The 25,923-nt window shown below is 42.0% G+C and overlaps 1 protein-coding gene and 1 long non-coding RNA gene across 3 annotated transcripts; both read right to left on the bottom strand.

The window, feature by feature from the left end:
- Positions 1 to 302: 302 nt before the first annotated feature.
- Positions 303 to 16,495, bottom strand: FFAR4 (free fatty acid receptor 4). 2 transcript variants are annotated; one of them, XM_060682892.2, is made up of 4 exons: positions 15,583 to 16,495; positions 6,716 to 6,844; positions 4,566 to 4,691; positions 303 to 926 (listed from the first exon to the last, which is right to left on the bottom strand). In XM_060682892.2, the coding sequence occupies exons 1-4, from the start codon at positions 16,108 to 16,110 to the stop codon at positions 519 to 521; spliced, it is 1,191 nt and encodes a 396-aa protein (XP_060538875.1). In that variant the 5' UTR covers positions 16,111 to 16,495; the 3' UTR covers positions 303 to 518. The 2 variants fall into 2 exon arrangements, with proteins under 2 accessions (XP_060538875.1, XP_034286310.1); XM_034430419.3 differs by lacking the exon at positions 4,566 to 4,691.
- Positions 16,496 to 22,635: 6,140 nt separating this feature from the next.
- Positions 22,636 to 24,058, bottom strand: LOC148113141 (uncharacterized). The gene is made up of 3 exons (XR_015728353.1): positions 23,904 to 24,058; positions 23,098 to 23,250; positions 22,636 to 22,968 (listed from the first exon to the last, which is right to left on the bottom strand). It is a non-coding gene; the product is annotated as an uncharacterized LOC148113141 (long non-coding RNA).
- Positions 24,059 to 25,923: the final 1,865 nt, after the last annotated feature.

Raw genomic sequence — 25,923 nt, 5'->3', positions numbered from 1 at the left:
AAATTCTGATTGTGACTTCCTACCGGTAGAACAGTGTTTCTCAATGTTGGTAACTTTAACTTGTGTGGACTTCAACTGGGGAATTCTAGGAGTTGTAATCCATACAATCTAAAATTGTCAAGGATGACAAACACCATTCAAAAGGAAAACTGGCATGTTAAAAGTGGTATAGTCCTACTTAAGTGGTGAAAATTCCCAGTAGCTGGTCCTTTTTTCCAGTGTATACTCACTCTTATGAAATCAACAGTCCTGTGTGAACCTGTTGTTAGGTCATGGATATACAAAAGGAGATTTTAAGATCCTGAATAAATCATTATTTTAATTAGTTTAGGATGGTATAGTATGGAGATGTTCCCAGCTAAACTGTTTTAATGCACGTTTATTGCTACTAGATTTATTCCTCCATGTTTTTTACCAAGGTAAACGAAACCACAACTGTCTGTACAAACTGTTTTCTCAACTGCTTACTCCAGTTCTTAAAAACTGTTGACCTTCTTCTCACAAGGAATACCACACGGTTATCTGGTGATAACAGATACTGTGAAATGTCTCCCATTCTGCTGCTTCATGGATGTGTCCGTTGTAGTCTCTTTTTTCCCAAGGGGATTTTGGCAACAGAAAAAGATTTGCCTCCAACCATGTTTAAATTGGACTATATTGTATAAAACAGGATTGACGATTGAATTGGAAAATGTAAACGCCATTATCCAGAAGAAAACAAACGATGCAATGTTCACATCTGGTTGGAACTTCTGTACTAAAATGAGGAGAATGGTGATGATGATGGGGCTCCACATGACAAAGAAGGAAATCATGAGGAGAAACAGAGTCCGAAATAATTTGAAATCTTGCTGGGAAATGCGAATGTGGTGCCTCTCCGAGTAGGCCATGCCCACCTGCAGGCGTCTCCTTGAGGCCTTGGCGATCTGCAATTGAAACATAGTGGAAAGTTAAGCCTTGAGAATTACCTTTCTTCTCTTTGAAAAGGTTCCAAAAATGTCATGTTTAGGATTTCTTAAATCTTTTAAAAAATATATTCAGGCACATTATATTCAGTAACTGTTCAAACTTATAACGGCACTGAAGAAAAAGTCACTTATGACCACTTTTCACACTTACGACCGTTACAGTATCCCCATGGTCACATGATCAAAATTCAGATGTTTATCAACTGACTCAAATTAATGACAGTTGCAATGTCCTGGGGTCATGTGATCTTCTGACAAGCAAAGTCTATGGGGAAGCCAGACTCACATTTTTTTTTTTTTTTGTTACCTCTGAAGCTCAAGGAATCTTGATGGAATGTGAATCAGAAAAGAATTCATGTTCCTATTACTATTGCAGCCATGGCAATAATGTAGCATTAAATAGGTATTATCACACCTATCAAACTTATATCAGCATAGTATTATGGTTCACAAAGTTCGTTCCGCGTGTGAACTTTAGACCTAGTCTCTGATATTGACAAAGTCAATATGAAAGAATTGAGACATTCTATGCTGTATCAACAAAAAAGATGATTTAGATTTATACGGTTAATTAGGAATGAACCCCTGAATTTGTGGGAGTCTGATAGAGCTAACATATCTCGGTTGCAAACACTGAAGTGATCATAAAGATAAAGGTAAAGGTTTCTCTCGCACATATGTGCTAGTCGTTCCCGACTCTAAGGGGCAGTGCTCATCTCTGTTTCAAAGCAGAAGAGCCAGTGCTGTCCGAAGACGTCTCCATGGTCACATGGCCAGCATAACTAAATGCCAAAGGCGCACAGAACGCTGATATCTTCCCACCAAAGGTGGTCCCTATTTTTCTACTTGCATTTTTTACGTGCTTTTGAACTGCTAGGTTGGCAGAAGTTGGGACAAGTACCCTGTTACGCGATACTAGGGATTCGAACCACTGAACTGCCCACCTTTCGATTGACATGCTCAGCGTCTTAGCCACTGAGCCACTGCATCTGACCCAAAGTGACCATACCTGACAACAAATTGTTAATTTTCTGTATATCTGCTGACATTTAGTGGCTCTCTGGGTTTGTGCCAATCAAATATTGGACTATTGTAACGCTCTCTACATGGGGCTCCCCTTGAGGAGCACCCGGAGGCTCCAAGTGGCGCAGAGTGCGGCCGCGCGGGTGGTAATGGGAGCGACATGGCGTTCCCATGTAACATCTCTCCTGCGCGAGCTGCACAGGCTCCTGGTGGTCTTCCGGGTGTGTTTCAAAGTTTTGGTTACCACCTTTAGAATGCTCCATGGCTTAGGACCTGGTTATCTACGGGACCGCCTACTACCACTAATAGCCTCCCACCGGCAGGTACGCTCTCATAGAGAGGGGCTCCTCTGGGTGCCGTCGGCCAAACAATGTCGACTGGTGGCCCCTAGGGGGAGAGCTTTCTCTGTGGGGGCACCTACTATCTGGAACGAGCTCCCCCCAGAGATACGGAGGATCCCGGATCTGCGCACCTTCCGCCGCGCTCTTAAGACCTTTTTATTCCACCAGGCGGGCCTGGCCTAATCTTTTCCCTCTTTTTAATTATGTAAATTTTAATCAGTTTTTAAATGATTGGGGTGTTTTAATCTGTCTGGGCCAAATTGTTTAATTCGATTTTACTTTGTTTTTAAATTTTGTATCTATGTATTTTTACTGTTTGGCTGTTCACCGCCCTGAGTCCTTTGGGAGTAGGGCGGTATATAAATCAAATAAATCAAATCAAATCAAATATGAGAGCCCTAGCAAAGAAGTCTATTCCTTTACAAATAGTTGTCAACCACAATTAGTTACAACCACAATTGGGGCTAAGCAAGATGGCTGTTAAGTGAGTTGTACCCGATTTTATGACCATTTTTGCCACAGTTAGGCAAATCACTGTAGTTATTAAGCGAATCATGCTGCCATTAAGTAAACCTGGCTTCCCCCCATTGACTTTGCTTGTCAGAAACCAACTGGGAAGGTTACAAGCAGCAATCACATGACCCTAGGATGCTGCAACCATTGTAAATACATGCCATTTGCCAAGTGCCTAAAATGTGATCATGTGACCGTGGAGTGCTGCTTACAACAGTCATAAGTGCGAGGACCGGTTGCAAGTCAGTTTTTTCAGTGATGTTGTAACTTTGAACGGTTGTTAAACAAACGACAGTAAGTGGAAGACTAGCTGTATGATGCCATGCTAGATTCTGGTCATATTTTTTTCCTGCAGGGAGAATAAGAAAACTTCCATTCTAAACAGGGCATGACGTTCCAAGCATCTGAAGAATGTTTAGACTGTCTAGGACAGAGGTCTCTAACCTTGGCCACTTTAAGACTTGTGGACTTCAGCTCCCAAAGTTCTTCAGCCAGTTTTGCTGAACTCTGGGAGTTGAAGCCCACAAGTCTTAAAGTGACCAAGGTTGGAGACCCCTGGTCTAGGAAAATATTTGATATGACAGAAAAGGGAGAAGAGGTTCCTTCTCAATATTGCAATCACTAAAGGTGCTGTACAGTATAAGTCAGAAAACTGTGGTGTTCTTTTTTTTTTTTTTTTAAATTTTTATTAATAATAAAAAGAAAAAACAAAACCAACATAAATACATAAAATAACATACAAAACTAACAAACATCGATTCAGTCCAATGACTGACTCTTAGAAGTTACTATAACGGTGGAGTATTTTCCATTTTTGTATTTATATTAATGTCTATAATCATCTATTTACACGGTTATATATATATATATATAATTGATTCCTTATTTACTTCTATACATTTCTATTGATTAGTCATAAACTATCTTTGTATTCCTATTTTTGCCTCCAGCCAGCCGTACCATTTTTGCCATACTAAATAATAATCAGTATCATCCTTCTCTTGTATTTCTTTTGTAAGTTTATCTAATTCTGCACATTCTGTAATTTTAGTTATTATTTTGTCTTCTGTAGGTAACTGTTCAGATTTCCAATGCTGGGCAAAGAGTATACGTGCTGCTGTGAGGATATGAATGATTAGATATTTTATTTCTTTGGTATAATTTGCTGTGATGATTCCCAATAAAAAGGTTTCCGGTCTCATTTCAAGTTTTTGTTTCGTAATTTCTTCAATCATTGTTTTAATTTGTTGCCAGTATTGTTTTGCCCTTCGGCATAGCCACCAGAGATGGTAGTATGTCCCTTTCTGTGATTTACATTTCCAACACATCGAAGATGTATTTGGGAACATCTTGGCTAGACGCGCCGGTGGGAGGTGCCATCGGTAGAACATTTTGTAAAGGTTTTCTTTGTAGGGTATGGACAGTGTCATCTTATAGTTTATCTTCCACAAATTCTCCCACTTATCCAATTCAATAGTATATCCTATGTTTTGGGCCCATGTTATCATGCTAAGAAAACTGTGGTGTTCTATGCATTGCTGAACTATAGTTCCAGCAAATCCAGCCAGGATGTTCTCTCATTTGGCTATTCCTTTATTTGTACAGAATAGCAATAGCACTTAAGACTTATATACCACTTCACAGTGCCTTACAGCCCTGTCTAAACAATTTACAGAGTCAGCATCTTGCCCCCAACAATCTGGGTCCTCATTTTACTGACCTCAGAAGGATGGAAGGCTGAGTCAAACTTGAGCCGGTCAGAATCAAACTGCTGGCAGCCGGCAGTCAGCAGAAGTAGCCTGCAGTACTGCATTCTAATCACTGCGCCACCACGACTCTTAAAGCCCTAAAGATGTGTTTAAATGACACGCTTTAAATAAAAAATTCACTTGGAGCATTTGTTAAAAGCAGCAGCTTCTTTAAGCTGCTACCTCACAGACATGTTCCGAGTATCAACAGTCCTAACTGGATGTCAGAGGTCAGGCATATAGCAAAGATTAAGTCAGCTGCACTAATTATCAGCCTGGTTTGGACTTAATTTAAGATGTATATTGTGCCCTTTAAAGCCCAAATGTTGGCCACCAGATCCGGGATTTCAGAAATCAGTAAGCAGAGAGCAAATGCTTTTCTACTGCATTGGTCTCTGATTGTATTAAAGTTTGATCTGAGTGTCTTCTATATCCCTTTGCTGCCATCTACCAGCTGTCTGATTTTTGCCACCCAGATCTGGCTTGGAATCTACCCATGGGTTAAAAGATTTCCTGCTTACTCATAAATCTACCTCGCTTACAAACACAGATTGAGCAGCTTCATTTCAAATTCACTTCCTACCTAGCAATTCTTTTATTGCCCAAACCACACCTAACTCCTGCTCTCTCCGCTTTGAGGTAGAAGCTGAACACTTAACTTTTCCCAAATTTAGCTAATGTTCTCTCCGTTCTGATAGATTGATTTTTATATTATAAGCTCATGCACTGTGGGTTTTTTTTTTTACATTGTAGTTTTAAATGTATGCTGTATTATTAGTTCCATTGCAATAAGCTTGCTACCGTAGGTTGAATAAATAAATGTCACTCCCATTTATCACTTTGGAATTTGCTATCCTGAGATGTGGAGTTTGGATGCCAACTTCGCTGGCTTCAGAAAAGAGTTGTGATGATTCACAAAGTCAGGAGGATCCATGGTTATTCGCCTCGACAGCAACGTGACCATCTCTGAAGGCCATCTGCTGGGAGACTAATAGACCTCCTTGAGGAATTGGTTGGCCACCATGAGAATAGACTGTTAGACTTATTTCCTGACAGTTAGAACAATTCATCAGTGGAATGACTTGCCTCCAGAATTTGTGGCTGCTCCAACCCTGGAAGTTTTTAAGAAGAGATTGGACAACCATTTGTCTGAAATGGTATAGGACCATGATGGCGAACTTATGGCACGCATGCCACAGATGGCATGCGGAACATGTCGCCTGGCACGCCGGCTCAGCTCTCAGCCTCTCTAGGAGACTCTGGCGGCTGGGGACAGCAAAAAAGTCACTTCCTGTCTAACTGAAAGTTGGAAAACGGGCCCTTTCGGGCCTCTGGAGGACCTCCGAGGGGGTCGGGAAGGTTGTTTTCACCCTCCCCAGATGCATAGAGAGGATCTGGAGCCAGGTGAGAAAGAAAAATGGGCTTACTGGGCCATCGCATGCCAGGAGCGGGGGTCGCGTGCGCATGCGCAGGGCGGGGCACATAGAATTATGGGTGTGGGCACACATGTACGCGAACCTCCCCCACCCCCCCCCTTCCTGGCACGCGATGGCAAAAAGTTTAGTCATCACTGGTATAGGGTTTCTTGCCTGAGCAGGAAGTTGGACTAGAACAGGGGTCCCCAACCCCCGGTCCAGGGACCAGCAGTGAGCTGCGGCATGCCAGAAACCAGGCCGTGCAAACAAACGAAGTCCCATCCACGGGATGCAGGCAGCACATGAACCACGCCCCCTCTGGTCCAAAAGAAAAACTTATCTACATGGAACCAGTCCCTGGTGCTCAAAAGGTTGGGGGCCATTGGACTAGAAGAATTCCAAGTCCCTTCCAAGTCTGTTATTCTGTTATTAGGCTTAGATGGGGTCTGATTCAGCAGGGCAATGCTTATGTTTTAACACGTTACTGAGATGATTAAGAATATTAAAAAGTCAGTTATGTGTTGCTTATTGCATTATCAACTTCCTTCGATGAATATTCTTGCGGTCTGATAAAATGAAAATCTGGCATATTCGTGTGGTCTATAAAAATGAAATTCCATTTGAAATACCACTGTCTGCATTTTAAACAACTGGCAACTCTTAGCATTGTATTTGTTTTTTAAAAAAAGTAAAACTATGGAAAATACCTGTAAAATCTTTGAATAACTAATTACAATGACCAATCCCGGTATAAGGAAGATCACGGTGGCAAAGGAGACATCCCAAGCGATTTCTCCTGCAATGCTGGGCCAAACCAAGGTGCAGATATACACTTCCTGTAAGCAAAGAACAAAACCTACGTAAGGACTTCATTGGATTTTCAACAGAGCCTTTCAGAAAAATCCATCTCACTCTTCCGGGTGACATAATCACTCACCAAATATAAGCTACGACACAGCTAATGATTACATTATTATATATTGTGGCAAATAATAGTGTGTATCCAAATAAAGGTGTATCAACTTCTGGGAAAAATTGAACCAAAGTATCACATCAGTGGAACTGAATAGCTTGGCAAACATTAGAAGTTATGAGCTCAATCCTACTACGTTAATAACAGCTGTAGGTTAGAAGTGAAAGATGATATGTACTTATTCCCTGATGATTACAGGTAGTCCTCAACTTACGCCCACACAACTGAGCCCAACATTTATGTCGTTAAGTGAGAAATTTGTTAAGCGAGTTTGCCCCATTTTACGACTTTTTTCACCAGTGAATCACTGCAGTTCTTAAATTAGTAACCCGGTTGTTAAGTGAATCTGGCTTCCCCATTGACTTTGCTTGTCAGAAGGTCGCAAAAAGGGATTACGTGACTCTGGGGACATTGCACCTGTCATAAATGTGAATCAGTTGTCAAGCATTTGAATCTAAGTCACAGGACCATGGGGATGCCACAATAGTCATAAGTGTGAAAAATAAACATAAGTCACTTTTTTCAATGCTGTTGTAACTTTGAACAGTCACTGAATGAATTGTTATAATTCGAGGACTACCTGTATTGTTTCCTGTTTCATCTTATGGTCCTCACAACTTGAAGTTCTATAGGGAAGCCTATTTCTTTAGGAAAGTACATCAAATTTTCAAAAGAACAAGGCTACTGTATCTGGCAGCAAAAATCGAGATGACCACTTGGTGGCGGCAAAGAGAAACAGAAAACTCTCAACGAAGCGGTCCCTGAGCCTTACAGCTTGGCGGCCTAGTGGGGGAGGGAAGAGGAGAAATGGCCTGCTGCTCCATAAATCAAGCTGTGTGTGTGCATGCCGGCCCATCGATCATGCAAGTCGAGCTGCGCATGTGCACACCGGCCCGCCACTTGCACAAGTCGAGCTGCATGCGCACAGGCGTACGCCAGCCAGCCCCTCACACAGCCTGGTTCCAGACAGGCCACGGCCTGGTAGTGGGCCCCAGTCTGGCGGTTGGGGATCCCTGCTCTAACCCTTTGTTGCCATCGAGTGATTTCTCATCTCAGTTTTGCATACTAGATATGATATAACAGGCAGGAATATTGCTCAAGCACAGGAAAGCAAAGACTTTTATAACATCTAAATTATACATTCATTATAACACGTACATTTCTGCACATTTTTCTATATGCCATATTTTCTTATAATTGCCAAAGTTGAAAAACATGAGGGAGAGGTTTTTTTTAAAGAAAGTGTAGTGAAAGTATTGCTGAACTACAACTCCCAGAAATCCCAGCCAGCTAAGCTAATGATGAAGAGTTGTGGGGTTCGTGATTCAGTAACATCTATAGCAGTGACCTTCAACCTTTTGGGCACCAGGGACCGGTTCTGTGGGCAGGTATTTTTCCGCGGGCCAGAAGGGACGTGGTTCATGTGTTGCTTGCATCCCGCGGATGGGGCTTCGCTTGTTTGCACAGTCTGGTTTCTCGCATGCCGCGGACCTGTGACGGTCCATGGACCGGGGGTTGGGGACCCCTGATCTATAGGATCACTGGCAGTGGCAGCATTCATGGGTTAAGCAACCCAACATTTCAGAGAAGCCTATTTCAAGATCAACAAGTTAAAGGCCACTTCTATTGGACTGGTTCCTCCAGACAGCATTACCCATGTAAACTAGTCATGAATCAAGACCGTATCACCCTACAGGAAATCCTCGACTTACAGCTGCAATCGGCAGTTGTTAAGTTTGTCGTGCCCAATGTTATGACCAAAGTTACGGTTGTGAAGCAAACCACTGCAGCTTTTAAATGAATCATGAGATTGTTCAGGTGAATCTGGCTTTCCTCATTGGAAGCCAGCTGGGAAGGTCACAAATGGCGATCACATGACCCCAGGATGTTGCAACGGTTGTAAATAGATGCGGGTTGCTAAGTGTTCAAATTTTGATCATGTGACCTTAGGATGCTGCAACGGTCATACTTGCAAGGACCAGTCATGACACTTTTTTCATTGCCGTTGTAACTTTGAACTGTAGCTAAACAAATGGGTGTAAATTAAGGATTATCTGTACTACCTAAATCTGGGTTCATCATTCATCACACAGTTTACAAACCAGATCTGAACATCATGATTTTGTTTGTTTTGCAAATTCAGTCTTGTTCGAGAGCCAGAAATCAGAAACCTGGGATTAATAACTAAACCATGGTTGGCTTAATTGGCTATAGAACTGTAAATCCCCATGAGGGTTGTGTCTGCTGCACACAACAGTATCTTAGGCTTCCTAGATTTGGACTGCAAAAATGTAGATGAGCCCTAGATGTCAGCAAAGAGACACAGAAAACCTTAAAAGTTCTGACTCTGCTGCCATCTATTGGTCATCTAGAATCATCCCTGAACTAATAGCCCCTCTTTTATTAAGCTTGGTCAAAGCAAAGTAGGGATTTGAGAAAGGTGTTGTCCCTAGTTCTACCTTTTACATGATATTGTGCTATAAGACAGTTTTATCATATTGTGCCCTTATTCCTCTCTATGGTCTTTGGAGAATTTAACTAGCAAAGGTGGTTTGGATTCATGAACATTTTCAGATTTAATCCAACATAAAATCAAGAAATGGACCTGAAAAATTAGAATTGCTTTTTAAAAAAAAAATCAGGTCTAAAAGTATAGGAGTTATAGTTTACATTCTTTAAAACAGAATTAAAATAGCTTCACTCTAATTATTTTGTTTAATGGTTAAGAAAACTCATTCTATTCTTCCCTATCGTGAAAGTTCCTTACTGTTGAATAAAATTGGCTAACTACAACATAAAAGTGTTTTGCCTTTTTTATTTTGCAAATAAAATAATAACAACAGGAGTATTGGTCACCAAAGGAAAAACAAAATGATGCCAACTTTTGGCATCTATTAGTGGACAGGTATAAAGCAGATAAGGGACGTGGTGGCTCAGACGCTGAGCTTGTCGATCGAAAGGTCGGCAGTTCAAGGGTTCAAATCCCTAGTGCCGCATAACGGGGTGAGCTCCCGTTACTTGTCCCAGCTTCTGCCAACCTAGCAGTTCAAAAGCACGTAAAAAAAACAAGTAGAAAAGTAGGGACCACCTTTGGTGAGAAGGTAACACCATTCTGTGCGCCTTTGGAGTTTAGTCATGCCGGCCACATGACCACAGAGACGTCTTCGGACAGCGCTGGCTCTTCGGCTTTGAAACGGAAATGAGCACTGCCCCCTAGAGTCGGGAATGACTAGCACATATGTGCGAGGGGAACCTTTACCTTTATTATAAAGTAGATATACTAATATCAATTGATCAAATTAGTTAGGAATGTAAATTTTTCTGTTATAAACATGATGAAGTCTGGATTCCCCCACTTACCCCCCACACAAAGCAAGAAGTCTTTCTCTGAAAATGTTTATCCTCCTTAATATAAAATCAGTTCCTATTTGTATCTTGCTATATTTCTGCATACTAAAATATTGAAGGACCTTTAAATTTTTATTCTGCCTCTAAAACTTAATTTTTTAAAGTCCACACCTCTCAGTATCCAGCTGAAGTGGACATCTTTGAATGTCTGGAAAGGGCATTTCATATGTTTTAAAGGAAGAATAGTGTGGCGGAGAGACGATTTGCTTTTGATTGGCTTTAAACCAGGGGTGAAATCCAGCAGGTTCTGACAGGTTCTGGAGAATCGGTAGCGGAAATTTTGAGCAGTTCGGAGAACCAGCAAATACCACCTCTGGCTGGCCCCAGAGTGGGGTGGGAATAGAGATTTTGCAATATCCTTTCCCCAGGAGTGGGGTGGGAATGGAGATTTTGCAGTATCTTCCCCTGCCACGCCCACCAAGCCACGCCCACAGAACCAGTAGTAAAAAAAAATTGGATTTCACCACTGCCTTAAACCTACTGTATATGCAAAGCTGAGTAAACTAATCAGGACTGGATATAGATAGATCCTGAATGGGAGATCACCAAATTGCAGAATTGCAGGCGATGAACTAAGCCCAGGTCTATAAACAAAGCCTAGAGGAAAGAAATGGCAAATCATGTCCAGGCTGTTGCCAGGAAAACTGTGAGGTGGTCTCCTTGGAGTCACTGGAAATCAAGCTCAACTCATGGGCCATTTTATTTGAAGCCTGTTTAACAACCTGGTTGATGGGAGCTCCAGCAATTTAAAACGATGAGATTCAGAGGCTGAAGAATGTCTACCTCAATCCTGCTTTTCCTGAGGAAATGCTTATCCATGATCTTTATTGTTGTTGTTGTTAGTTGCGAAGTCATGTCTGACCCATTGTGACCCCATGGACAACATTCCTCCAGGCGTTCCTGTCCTCTACCATCCTCTGGAGTCCATTTAAGCTCAAGCCTACTGCTTCAGTGACTCCATCCTGCCACCTCGTCCTCTGTTGTCCCCTTCTTCTTTTGCCCTCAATCTTTCCCATATTAGGCTCTTCTCCAGTGAGTCCTTCCTTCTCATTAGGTGGCCAAAGTATTTCAGTTTCATCTTCAGGATCTGGCCTTCTAAAGAGCAGTCAAGGTTGATCTCCTCTAGAACTGACCGGTTTGATCACCTTGCAGTCCAAGGAACTCGCAGGATCTTCCCTTGCTCTAGACAACATATTCAACTTTTCTCCAGTTTTATTCTATACCTCACTTATTAAGTCAAAGAGCGAGTTTCTTCCTTCTTTTTGTTTGCTCACTCATTGCAAGATGATCAAGATACCTTGCATAACTCAAAATCCTTAAATCAAAGCCTACGCAACCTCTTTGATACGCCTACACTATGTACTCTTAGAATTGAAAAGTACTCCATGAACCTGGTAATAGGCAGCTAACGTCAGTCGTACTTTGGGGTGAACCAAGCTGAGCTCTCCAATTTGCAATGCCACATTTTATTTTACTTTTTTGGCCAATATGTAATATTTTGTTTGGATCTGAACAAGAAACAAACAGAAGGGATTTTTTCACTGTGGATGAATCTCCCCAATTGTCACACTTCTTTCTGTCATAGATCTTTCCTTCATTTGCTGTAATTGCTTTAAGATCATTAACCCCATTATGATAATGAAAGCATTTATGATTTGAATCATTCTTTAACTGCTCTCCAGTCAATACATCAAAGCAGATTATGATCAGAACAATAAAATGCAATAAGTATAAACAAACAAAAAATGTAACATAGCAGCTGATAAATGTTTCGGTATTGTGTGCTGTGGGCCCACAAACACACATGGCAAATAGCTTTATCATATAAAAGCTTTTTAAAATGAAAGCAAAGCCAATCTCAGATGACTTTCCTAAGTCTTGTTCCAGTTTCCATCAATTCGTGATCACAGTATCTCGTCTTTACAAACTTTTCAAAGTATTTAAAATTAATAATCTCACCAATCTTCCAGACAAATACAGTCGAGTATGGAGCTAAGTAATTGGCCTTGTTTTATGGCAAGATCTGAATGGAGAACAGCTTACAATTTTGGCCTCTATGCTACATAAATTTTAATATATTTCAGGGGAAGCACAATTGAAATAGATATATGATGGATGGATGGGTGGGTGGGTGGGTGCAGGGGTGAAATGCTCCCGGTTCGGACTGGATCACCCGATCCGGTAGCGATGGTGGTGGGTGGTTTGGAGAACCGGTAGCAAAAATCCCTGCGCCCCCCCCCCACCATGCCCAGCTGAGCCGCACAATCAATAATTACAGGATTAACTGTCTTAGAAAAAGACATAGAAAGGTACCTAGCTTTAAGCTCTCTGAATCCCTATTTGTAATTTGTAACTATAATTTGGCAGTTTTCCTCTCTGAAACTATTGACATTATTTGTAGATATTATTTACCAAATAGATAAATAAGTACATGGACTGGGGGCAGGGACTTATCTTTTTGCATTCCTGGAGCATGGCAGTTTTTATCTTCTGAGGAGAAGCATCTGTGCCTGCAAATGTAATATACGGTAAGTCTCTCCCAAACTCACAGGTAAAAGACAAGGCTTATTATAAAGAAGCAGAATTTAACATATTGTCTCCAAACGTCCAGCATATATGTCACAGAACCTAGACAGGGTTTATCCCCTCAGAAGCAAGTCTGGGTCTGCAAATTTCACCCACTTCTATTAGAAAATAAAAATCGAACCCTCGTGTCTTTCTCATGCTAGTTACTCTGTTTTTGAAATCATAAAATCAATCTTGGACTGGAGCTTATGACTGGCGCATAAAGTTGGCTTCTTTCTCATCCTGGCCACACAAGAAGAGAAGGAAGGAAAAGTAATCAGGTGGCAGTTCACTCGAGACGCATGATAATCCATAACGTTATTTGTACTCTCACAGAAGAGGCTGAGATTCATAAATTTTATTTTAGAAGTTTTCTTTAACTGAGATGTTTTTTTTACTCTGTTTTGGCATCCTCCACAGAGTTCTCCTGTTCAAAATTGGAATCTGGAATCTCCATAGCAGGAAACCTGTAAAATCAAAATGCAGAGTCATCCCTGCATCCTGATCTAGCAAGAACCAGGTGATCTGCTGGTTCATTATGGGAAGCTTCTTTTGGCTGCCATAGAAGAAAACTAAGAATTTCTAGTAGGTAAGTGCAAGAAAACAGATGCAAATTTTGGCTTGTTTATCCTTTATACTAAACTGGGGTAAGAAACTTCTTTTCCCCAGCGAGGCCAACATATAGTAGACTACTTTTAAAAATATGGAGAATTTTATTCTTCCTTCAGAAGCTCAAGCATCCCATGGAGAAGTTATGAGAGGTCAAATACCCAGAAAAGAAACAGAAAAGCCTGCAGTGAAACAGAAGAAGATTCTTTCTTTCTACCCTTGGTGTGATGATAAAGGGAAGCTGATCAATCTCCTTTGATAGTTAATGCAGAAACTTAGGGTACCTCCTGTTTATTTCTTTGCTGCACATGCAAAGGACTTCACCTTCTATACATTCAGCAAAGAAACACAATAAATTGGCAGTAGATGCCTAGAGAAGATCATCATCCCCTGCCAAGCAGGATGCCTGGTTTCTGTGCTCAACATGCAGGACGTCTGGCAAGGTCTAAGGCAGACACATGGCTGGTTGGTGATGTAGGGACAGAGTGATCCAGGCAAAGCAGCTTGAGACCCCAATTTAGCTGTAGCCTGTTCTCAAAGTACACCCTGAGCATTCAACGTCCTGAAGTCTGTTGAATGTTCTTGCTCCTCAGAATCTTTTGAATTTTGTGCAACATCGTATGTAATGCAGAATGTGATGCGCGCTCACTGCGCAGCCTTATTCTACTAATGATAGAATGATATTTGGAAAGGATGTTGGAGGTTGTTGAGTCAGCCTCATGAACCACAACCAGTGGTGGGTTGCTCCCAGTTCAGACCGGTTCGCAAGAACTGGTAGTAAAACTGTCGGGAGGCCCCGCCCACCACCCTGGATGTCGTCATCGGTGATCTGTGCATGCACAGAAGCTCATTTCGCGCACACACGATCCCATTGCAAACCGGTAGTAAAGGTAAGTAGCACCCACCCCTAACTACAACACAAGATGAAACTATAGTCCATCTGACAGCTGGATAGTCCCCTTAGCCTTTGCTTAAATATCTCTAAGAAGGACCTGAACTCTAAGTGAAATCTGCTCTAAGTTTCACACTGGGCCATTTGAATGTTGTTGTTTGATAATTTGGCTACAGCCTGACCTAACACAGGGAGATCCCAGTTCTAATCCACACTCAGCCCTGAAGTTCACTCAGCAACCTTGACTTGTCATTAACTTAACTGATGTAGGGAAAGGGAGGAAAGCAAAAACAAAACCCAGCACTATCGAAGCTGAGAAGATAACTAGAGAAAATCAGAAAGAAAGAAAGAAAACTCCCAACGCTGGAAGTTTTTAAGAAGAGCTTGGACAACCCATTTGTCTGAAATGGTATAGGGCAGTGATGGTTAACCTTTTTGGTGCCGAGTGCCCAAAGCGCACACGTGCGTGCAAAAATACACACGTGTGCCCAAACCCCCAAAATGCAATGCAAGCTCCCCCCTGCGCTGGCCCCCCGCATCCCGTTTTGGCTTCCAGGTTGGTGTAGGCAGCTTTCTAGGCCCAGAACGGGGCACGGGGAGCCTTGTGTGGCCCCTCCAGCGCCCCATTTTGGTTTCCAGGTTGGTGCAGGAGGCTTTCCAAGCCTAAAATGGGGCAGCCCCCCCCCATGTTCTGTTTCGGGCCTGGAAAGCCTCCTGCACCAACCTGCACCCCGTGCATGTGTGCACATGTCCCTCGTGCATGCACACATGTGTGCCCCGTGTGTGCATGCACCCCCCCTCTGCGCATGCACAGCAGAGACCCGAAGACCAGCTGGCTGGCGGGAGGCACGCTTGCATGCGCGATGGGGCGACGGCTGGCGTGCCCCCAGAGAGGGCTCTGTGTGGCACCTGTGCCATAGGTTCACCATCACGGGTATAGGGTTTCCTGAAGACCTCCATGGTCCGTTCCAACTCTGTTCACCTGAGTGTTAAGTAAGTGATGCTTAGGACATGAGCCATAAAGTTATGCCTTTGTACACCTGCCACCACATCTCTCGCCCCATCGGGGGTCCTCCGGCTCCCCAGGTCGGTCGGTTGCTGGCCAGCCACCACCAAGATCAACTCACCGGGCCCCTGGTGGGCAGCGGCTGGACGCTGAAGAAGAGGCTGAGCGGGAGGGTGGCCAGAGCCGCCAAGGCCCAAACGGACAGCAGGCAGGCAGCCACCAGCCGTCCCTTCCAAGGCTTGGCGGGCTTGAGCCGGACGATGCTGACCACCCGCTCCAGGCTGACGGCGGCCAGGGAGAGGATGGTGACGCTGCCGCTCAGGCTCATCAGGTAGAAGAGCAGGTGGCAGACGGCCTCGCCCAGGGTCCAGCTCTCGGTCCAGCGCACCACCGCGATGACCGGGATGGCGCTGATGAAGAGCAGGTCGGCGCAGAAGAGGTTGAGCACCAGGCAGCTGGCGGCGCCCGGACGGCCTTTGCGACGCAGCACCAGCCGGATGGCGCCCGCGTTGGCCGCCAAAGCCAGGGCGAAGATCGACGCCAGCACCACCGTCTCCACGATGCTCAGCCCCAGGCGGACGGCCGCCTCCTTGAAGTCCGAAAAGAAGGGGAAGAGCGTGTCGTTCCCGCCAGCCCCGGCTCCGGGCATGGAGAGGCGAGCGCCCGGGGCATCAGGGGCGGAAGAGCAGCAGTTTTCCGTCCAGTCCTGTTAGCCCCGCACCCGAGCCGGATAGGGACCCCTCCCCGATCGGCCTTCTTCCTTCCTTCCTTCCAAGCGACTTCGGGGTGGACTGAACACCTGGGAGGCTGGCCGAGGCTGGGCCGACGAGGAAGTGGCGGGAGGCGGAGGAGAGCTTGCAGCCCTGTCCCGCCGCAGGGAGGGGAAGCGAGTACTTTACGAGGAGTAGTAAGTGGCACGGAGGAGCGAGCATCGCTGCCTTCCGCCTGCCGTTCGCAAGTTCTGGCAGGGCCTCCTCCTCTTCCTCCTCCCCCGATGGGATTTAGGAACAGGCCGTCGAGGAAAACAAAACAAAAAAAAAAAGCGGGAAGCGAAAATGCGTCCCAGACGACAGAGTTCCCATCCACACCCCGAAAGAGAGAAGGGACGCGAGGGGAGCTTCTTTGAGGAGCTAGTAAGGGTCGGCCCGCTCACTTAGAGACAAAAAAAAAAAAAAGGAAGGAGGGGAGTTGTTTTATAATGCTTGGTAGGACAAGGAGAGGACCTGCCCTGGCACCAAGTGGGAATTTTATTCATTTTATTTATTTATTTCATCAAGTATGTATTCCATGACAGATAAAAGTGTAAACATAATTATAAATACATGAAAAGGATACAAATAAAACATTAGGACAGGGACGGTAGGCACGCTGGTGCGCTTATGTACGTACCCCCCTTATTCAGGGTTATGAAGTGACAGAACCCCAGAGGAAACTTTAGAAGAGAGGGATCGACAGGTTAAGACAAGACAAGTAGTCTTAACTTAGCTAGTCTACCACACTAGCTTTTAGAATGAACAAGAAAGTAACTTGCCTGATTGATTGATTGATTGTATATGCTGCCCACCACCTAGTTAACAACTCTATGTAATGTTTAGGACTGCAACACAAAGCCAAAGATTAAAGGACAAGAAACATTAGTTGTATATACATCAATCAATGTAGAAATAAATATTCTTGTATGATGTGCTCACCTCTTGAACTGAGGATTACAGGATTAGTCCTCGAATTGCAACAATTCGTTTAGTGACCGTTCAAAGTTACAATACAACAGCGGTGGGAAAAGTGACTTATGACCATTTTTCAAACTTACAACCTTTGTAGCCTCCCTGTGATCATGTGATCAAAATTCAGATGCTTGGCAATTGGTTCATATTTATGACAGTTATAGTATCCTAAGGTCACGTGATCCCATTTTGCAACCTTTTGACAAGCAAAATCAATGGGGAAGACAGATTCACTTAACAACTGTGTTACTGACTTAACTGCAACGATTCACTTAACAACTGTGGCAAGAAAGGTCGTAAAATTGGGCAAAACTCACTTAACAAATGTTTCACTTAACAACATAAATTTTGGGCTCCATTGTGGTCATAAATTGAGAACTACCTGTATCCCGTTTAGAAAGGAGCATTATTTAATGGGATTTAGTCTTGGGCAAGAATGTAGATTTGTTTACAACAACTCGCCACAGCCAACTTGCCATAGGACAACTGTACACGGGACAAGAGTTAACCTAATATCGAAGAAATAGTGGAATAGAATAATTAAAGAACGGATACCAAAGGAGGGACAAAATGAAATGTGAATGATAAAAATGAAAATATTTTAAAAATTATTTTAAATAATTAAATTGAATTGTTGAATTGTCCTGCAGTGAGTTGCCCCATGGCAAGTTGGCCACGGCGAGTTGTCCCACAGCAAGTTGACCATGATGAGTTGGCTGTGGTGAGTTGTCCCATTCCATCCTTGTCCCATTCCATGGCTTACTCGTCCCAGAGGTGTTTTTTCCAAAGGCAACTGGACTTTGTTTTTCCTTGCAGACTTTTCGCTTCTCATTCAAGAAGTCAGAACTGAAGAAGCTTCTTGGATGAGAAGTTAAAACGTCTTCTAGGAAAAACAAAGCCTAGTTGCCTTTGGAAAAAGCACCTTTGGGACAACCTTTACCTGGAGGACTGAGAATTTCCATAGACGTGTGGCTTGTTTGTTTTTGCTGCAGGTGAGGAGGGCGCTGCTTTTCTGAATGCAGGAGGAGGAGGGTCCCTTCAGGAAAACTTTGGGTTTCCTTTGATGTGGCCCCTGGACACGGTCCACCAAGATTACAGTTATCCCTTCAATTACTTCACTGAACTGATCGCCTATTATGTCCCACCACCTAATTGGTTCCTACTGCCAGGCATTCCACTGACTTCCCATGCCTTTCCATTCACAATTGAAATCATGCCAAACTGCCTTCAGGAATCATTCTACTTGGTGTCTGGACAGCCATATTGGAAATTAATTAGAGGACATGTATGATTCCATTTATATATTAAAATGTATATCTTGTTCTCCACTGATCCTGCAATTGCCATCTTCCTTTGATTCTCATGATGGGAGAGTGGTTCTTGCTAGACAACCATGTCTTTCGGTTATATCTTGAACACCTCCAAGCAAAATTCAAGTTTTGTGTTTAGGAAAAATATCAGATCTGCACAGTCATTCAGATGACTTTTAAGCATATGATAAATCGCTCGTTTTAAAATCCAGATTAACAGAAACAGTCTAGGGTGGAAAGTAGCATTGAAAGGGTTATACTACAATCGCCTACTTGCAATTCAATATGCCTTGCTTTGTTGACCTGAGGTTGCCTAGGATGAGAAGCCTAATCAGAATTCATTATTGAATCTCGCAATATTTACTTTGCAGAATGCTTTAATATAAACTGATGTTTCTCAACTTTGACAATTTTAAGACCTGGGGAGTTCAACTATCATAATTCCCAGCATGGCTGGCTGGGGAATTCTGGGAATTGAAATCCATTGGTCTTAAAGTTGCCCCGGTTGTGAAACACGGATCTAAACTATCACCTCATTTAATAGTGACCTGGGAAACAGTTTGAAGTTACATGGCATGACCTCAATTAATCCTGAATACTGCTCCATCAAGCTTTCCAGCAATCATTTAAATCTTAGACAGTGCAATTCAGATGTTCTCCTAGGCAGTTTAGAACGTTGAAATGAGATTGAGACCTAAAAATTATTGAACATGTTCATGAAAATTACTAGTACTCAAAAAGCAAACAAGGGATTTTTCTACATGCTGACACAGAAATTGGTCTGTTAGCATGATTGTCAACGTCACAAAATGTTTTTCTCTCATATTAGAGGGCTGTTTATCATAGTATCATTTACAAGAAAGAATAAACTAGAGAAATAGTAATTAGTTTCTATATCCTAAGGAGTTACTTTGTTCTGTCATTTGGGGATTGGAATTGCATTTTTATTGAACCCAACCCTGGGTGATTAAACTTTCATTTTGTGTGTCTTTATTGTAATGGGTTGACATAATATTCACCATCTAAACAGGTGTACTGTATTGTACTGTTTAATGTTTGCAAAGAGACTGAATTTGTGGTGTTGATTTTTAGTCACCAGCTAAGAGCTTACTCAGAAAGTGGTTAAGATTAAAAGTTTATTTTCAAGAAATAGGAAATGAAACATTACCTTTTAAATATCGGAATAATACTGAAATAGAAACAGTCTGGGCAAACCAATACATCTTTTTTCTAATCTGGTATTCTCTGGAAATTCCCATCGCCAATCAGATCAACCAGTAGTTTTGATAACAAGAAAGGAGTTATATCCAACACATCTAGAAGGCCCCAATAAAGGAGAATATTTGTAGCTCAGGGTTGAAATGAGGGGTCCTTGATGCTCTCTGAGCTTCGTGGTTTTCTTGCAGATGTTGCAGACGTAACACTGATAATGTTAACCTAGTTTGGGTAATGACATATCTACAAGAAAACCACCAAGCTCAGAGAGCACCAAGGACCCCTCAGACCTAGATATTATCAGAGTAAATAATTACTTTCATTTAGATTTAGAGTTTCAGATGAAGAATTTGTGGCCTCCAGATATTGCTGAAGTACACATTTGGGCACTAGTAGTAGAGACAACTGGAAGATATTGTCAGCATCCATCAACATCCATTATTGGCTATGTCTCCTGGAGCTGAAAGAATGAAGGTTCCCTATGACCGTATGTGGTGGATGAACAGAACCAAAACATTGTTCACACAATCCAGCAGCACAGCCGTAAACATATCTACTCATATATACAACATAGAGAGTTGAACCAAATCAATAAAGGAAAATATTTGTAGCTCAAGGGATTGAAATGAAGGGTCCTTGATGATGATGATGAAGACAATGTTATCTAGTTTCAATCAGAATAGAGCTGGAAGGGACCTTGAAGGTCTTCTAGTCCAACCCCTTGGCTCAAGCAGGAGACCCGATATCATTTTAGATAGGTAGTTGTCCAGTCTTTTCTTAAAAACTTCCAGGGATGAAGCACCTACAACTTCTCAAGGCAAGCTGTTCCATTGGTAAATTCTCCTCACTGTTAGGAAGTTTCTCCTTTGTTCCAAGTTGCTTTTCTCCTTGGGTAATGAAATGTTTGCAAGAAAACTACCAAATTCAGAGAGCACCAAGGACCCCTCATCTGAACCACATTGTTGCCTGTCAAAGATGATAATTTGCTTTATTTTCAGGTTTTCCTTTTCCTATCTAATTTCTAGATTAAGAACTCTTAAAGAAGGGAGCGGCCACAATTAATTATAAGCCTGTATCTCCCAATAATTTGCCAAGCAAACAGAAAATGGAGGAGGAGAGAGTGAAAAAAGATTCTCATCTCGAGTTTAACATTTTACTGGAAACGTATCTTTTTATCCATTGGTTGAAGTATTCTTTTCAAGCCTTGAAAAAATGATGTCCTCGTGTTTTATATTCCTTACTGATGAGTGTTGACATACCATCTTTAAATATTTGTGAAGTTCCATGGGCATTATTATTAGTTTGTATGGGAAGTTGGGGAGGTTTTTCAGGTGCTCTCAAGTGGCCAGTTACAGTCAAGGGATTGTTTATTGCATTTCGTGCACCAGAGTATGTATTCCTGTATTTGTAGATGGCAAATAAAAATAGGCTGGCTCAGTTCTTTTTGTTACATTAAAGCAAACAGATGGCAGAGGTTTTATACAGAGAAGCAGATGGATTGCAGTTGACATGGTGACTGAGGTAGGCCGGCAGTGTTTGAAAATAGTTGCGCAGGAATAGAGAGTTCAGTCCCACAGAAGGAAAAATAATTCTGCCACCTCCTACAGTTACTTGATGGAAACTGTATTTTTCTTCAACCCACACTTTGATGGAAATATGTGAAGTTCAACCAAAAGACTGGAAGCCTGCATACTCCTGTGATTAATAATTTGTTCATAGAACTGATTTGGATTCATCAAATTATAAAACATTAATTACAATCTACCTTAGGCAGGGTTAACTTATATTTCTAAAAAAACAGGTGTTTCAGCTACAGAAAGTTTAACAGGAAGACGAGTCACTTTCTCCCCACCCCTTATCATTTGATTATAATTCCACTTTTCTTCAAAGTCCTTGCATTGTTTCTTGCTGAAGAAGTAAGGAATAGCTTACCTTTGAAGCCTAACAGTGATGATTTTAAGGATTTCAGTATAACTAAATTCGGCAAGGACACATTTTAGTAATTCCGTGTGGGTGAGGGAAAAACATTAACAACTATAAACTGATTCAACTTGATTTAAGTTGGGATCGGTAATGGATAATGCTGATGGGCGGAATGTTCTAATAGAGAGATGCATTCAATTAGGTATTTTTAAAAAGTAATGAGCAATAAATTTATGAGACTCAGTTGTTCAGTCAAGCTGAATCAACAATTACTTGCAGAATGTCTTTCATATTAAGAGAGATACATTTACCTCACTGCCCTACTTAAGCTTCCCATTAAGGATTAAGTGATTTCCCACTCTGCTGTATTTTTGTTCTAAAAATGTATATGCCTAAAGTAGACACATCCTCAGGATATTTTACCTACAGTATGTGAAAATAAGTAATAAAAGATATTGAAATCATGCATTGGAAAAAAGGCTTTGTTTTCCCCAGGAAAGATATTCAAGTATGCAGGCCTCCTGTGATGGATGAAGGGAAATTGCCTAAAGGAATTTCACAACTGACAAAATTGTTGATCAAGTTACTATCCAACTCATTTCAGAAAGAAATTTGAGAGAGGATTCAGAAAATGGGCTATATTATCAGGCAACCTAATGGAAGAGTGAATAGCTGCTTCTGCCAGAATACTTGGAAAGCTTTAGAGAGAACAGTAGAATTCTCTTTGTAATCGCTTGGAAGCTAATGATGTTGTTTAAGGACAAGCAAAGATTTTCCCAGAGCCTGTTTTATCATCAGAGTACTGCCTTTTCAGCTCCCGCCCATTTTTGTATCCTTCAAAATACTCCTTCTGGAGATGACCAAGTTATTGTTGCCTATGAGAACAGCAGTACCTGCGGCAAATCATAATACAATACCAAAATGATATGTAGTGACCCCATCACATAAATGCCGGTATAATGTACTTGCATCTCAATGTCTAATATAAATACATAAGTCATGGCATTTGCATGAGACTATGCATGTTTTATTGTTCAGCTCATCTCTTTCACACATGCCAATCCCTACGAAGAGGTGACCTCAGTGGCTAAGAGGCTCCATATCCCAAATGATGCTTTGCTGTCTACTGGCAAAGCCAGCTGGATGTGCATTTTCAGACTGTAGGACTGATCCTTCAGGGAGAGGCTTATTCTGCATCCAGAAGACCTGAACACTCTCTGAACAAAACTATTGTTTCATCAAGAGTACTTTTATCTTGTTTGAATTCAAGTGTATTGGCCCTCATCCAGCATATTACTGATTTCAGACCCAAATGTAGGACTTGTGTTGTATTACCTGTCAAGAAGAAATAGAGGTAGGTTAGCAAACTCAGGACCCAGGTATAAACATTTACCTAGGGTTGGTAAATTATTTTTATGAACTTGTGTGAATCAGTTTATAGGTTGCTGTGGCTGTTTATAATACCTTTAGTTTTGAATACAAGTGAAGATGCAGGCATTTGTTGAATAGCTCAATGAAGGCATTTGTTCATAGCTATACGCTTGTCTTGGGCTCTTATTGGATCTGCGGAGAGGAAGGCCTGGTTGGAGATTCAGCAGCAGACTTTGATAATGTGTGCTGGGCAGGAATGAGAAAAGGATTCAATAAAGACTTGGAGCGTCTCCTGGAGTCAATTTCTTGAATTTAACATTAGGCTTGTGAAACAATCGGGGCTATATCTAAACATACTAAACCTTCATATGATGTCACTCAGCATTGTCATGAATGCTGAATACTGAACAAAGTAAGGTTTCTACCTTCTGAAACTGCCTGGTCCTCCTGCCCTCCCTTTCCCCAATAGAATGGCCCCTTGAACGATCCTGTCCTGAATATCTGACGTAGGAAACCTACCTAGAAAAAAATTAACAAACTATGGGAACTTCTCAGCTGCTGAGAAGTCCACAAATAAGCCATGTGGCCTTGCTTCTCCAGACCATTTCCCGAATACCTTGCCCATTATGACCTGGGTGCACAATCGAACATTCTTTCGACAAGGATCCAGATTGTTGGGAGCAATATGCTGACTCTGTAAACCACTTAGAGAGGGCTGTAAAAGCACTATGAAGTGGTATATAAGTCTAAGTGCTATTGCTATTGTTTGCTTTTCAGGAAGATCTGTCTCTTTTCCCTGCCTTCAGATGACTAATCACCAGCTGGCAATGGCAACACTTCTTTGCCTATCAAAACCTACTTCAGTATGAGAACGGTGTTCACCAGAATCATCCTCTTACCTTTCAGAATGTTTAGTAGAGAAATAGGAAACCAATCTATTGGATCACCATGGATTAAAATTAAACCTTCTCCAAACCAGCCTTTCTTGCCCTGGAATCTTGGGAGGAAATTTAAATTCGGACTATCCTCAGCAATGCCTGAAACAATTGGTCCACTAATGGGAGAAGTTGGCAAAGAGATAACAGGCAGTAGAGAGAAAACAGAACTACTTAATTCATATTTTGCATCTGTCTTCATGCAAAAAGAAAACACTACTCAACTTACCAAAAACAGAACCATAAATGACAGGTTAGGAATGCAAATTAAAATATGCAATCATAAGGTAAGAGAACATCTATCTGTTCTGGATGGATTCAAATAACTAGGTTCTGATGAACTACTATATCCCAGCGTTCAGAAGGAACTGGCAGACATGATTTCAGAAACATTGAAATATATCTTTCAGAAGGACTGGAAAAGAGATGGTGTAGTTTTCATTGTCAAAAAAGAGGGGGGAAACAGATCCAGGAAATTACAGAGCAATCAGCCTGACATCAATACCTGGGAAGAACCGGGAAAAGATAATCAAGCAACAAATATGTGAATACCTAATAGCAAACAAAGTTATAACCAGAAGCCAAACAAATCTTATTTCATTCTCTGACAAAGTGACTAAATTAGTGGATCAGCGAAATGCTGTGGACATAATATATTTAGATTTCAGTAAAGCATTCAATAAAGTAGACCACAACCTACTTCTTGGCAAGCTATAAACTTCTTGGCATCACCGCCACCTATCACCACCACCACCTGCTGCAACAGGCAGCAGCTGCAATCCCCGTCACCTGGAACAGCTGATCAGTGGTATTCTGGGAGGCCGATCCAACTGTCAATAGGCGGCGAAGGCGATAGGCGACGGTGGTGAGCGGCAGCAACAAAATAGACCCGGGTCCCAGGAAAAAAAAAAATCCATTGTGCGGTCAGCTTCGCCTACAGGAAATTTCTTCCGTAGCTTCAAAAGCTTTTGCCTGAAATGATATAGGGTTTCCTGCCTGAGCAGGGAGTTGAACTAGAAGATCTCCAAGATCCCTTCCAATTCTGTTATTCAGCTATTCTTCCTTCCTTCCTTTTCCAACACTGGTGTTTTTTAAAAAGAGATTGGACAAGCTTCTGAAATGCTGTAGGGTTTCCTGCCTGAACACAGGGTTGGACAAGAAGACTTCCAAGGTCCCTTCCAATTTTGTTATTCTGTATAACAGCATGTTACAAGAGGCAACTGAAGAGAAGTCTTAAAAGGTTTAGACAAAGCCGTGCAAGATTTTCATTGCTGAAACAAAACAATATTTTGTTTTCTTGTTTTCCTCCCCAAAAGCTAGGTGCGTCTTATGGTCTGGAGCGTCTTATGGAATGAAAAATATGGTTATTTATCATTGTAGGACACATATTGTCAATTTTTATGATACATTAATTTCAGTCTCAGCCCTGGACATCTTTTCCCCTATACTAGCAGAATAATGTGGTGGAATTTATAGAAAAATATATTATCCATATCAGATGATTAATACGGAACAGAGTAGTTTCAGGTGTGATCATGACTCTGTCGTTCATAGTTATTCTGTAGCACAGAGAGGACTAAGACCCAAGGCCACTTTCCCCTTTTCATTTTATGCATATCTGCCTGACATTCAGCAGCTTTCCACAAAACGTGCAGAATAATTATAAGTAATCCTCCACTTGCAACCGTTCAATTCTGATGGACCTACCTGGGGGCTACTTCCGGTCTGGATTCGATGTCCAAGGGTCAGACCCCTCTGCAGCCCTATGATCAAACTTTCGGAGTTCAAACTGGGTCATATTTACAGCCACTTGCAGTGTCCCATGGTCACAGAGCTGCATTTTATGACACTTTTGCAGAAAACCAGCATTTATGTCCGGTTTTTGGGAAACCGCACTCATAGGGAACCATTGATTTGCTTAACGACCACAGTATTACTTTAATGAGCCTGCCACAATCACCACAAAAAAGGTCATAAAATCGAT

This window comes from Pantherophis guttatus, chromosome 6 (genome assembly GCF_059756535.1).
Source record: "Pantherophis guttatus breed Tessera chromosome 6, ASM5975653v1, whole genome shotgun sequence".
Taxonomy (NCBI): domain Eukaryota; kingdom Metazoa; phylum Chordata; class Lepidosauria; order Squamata; family Colubridae; genus Pantherophis; species Pantherophis guttatus.
This window is presented reverse-complemented; position numbering and strand designations above follow the sequence as displayed.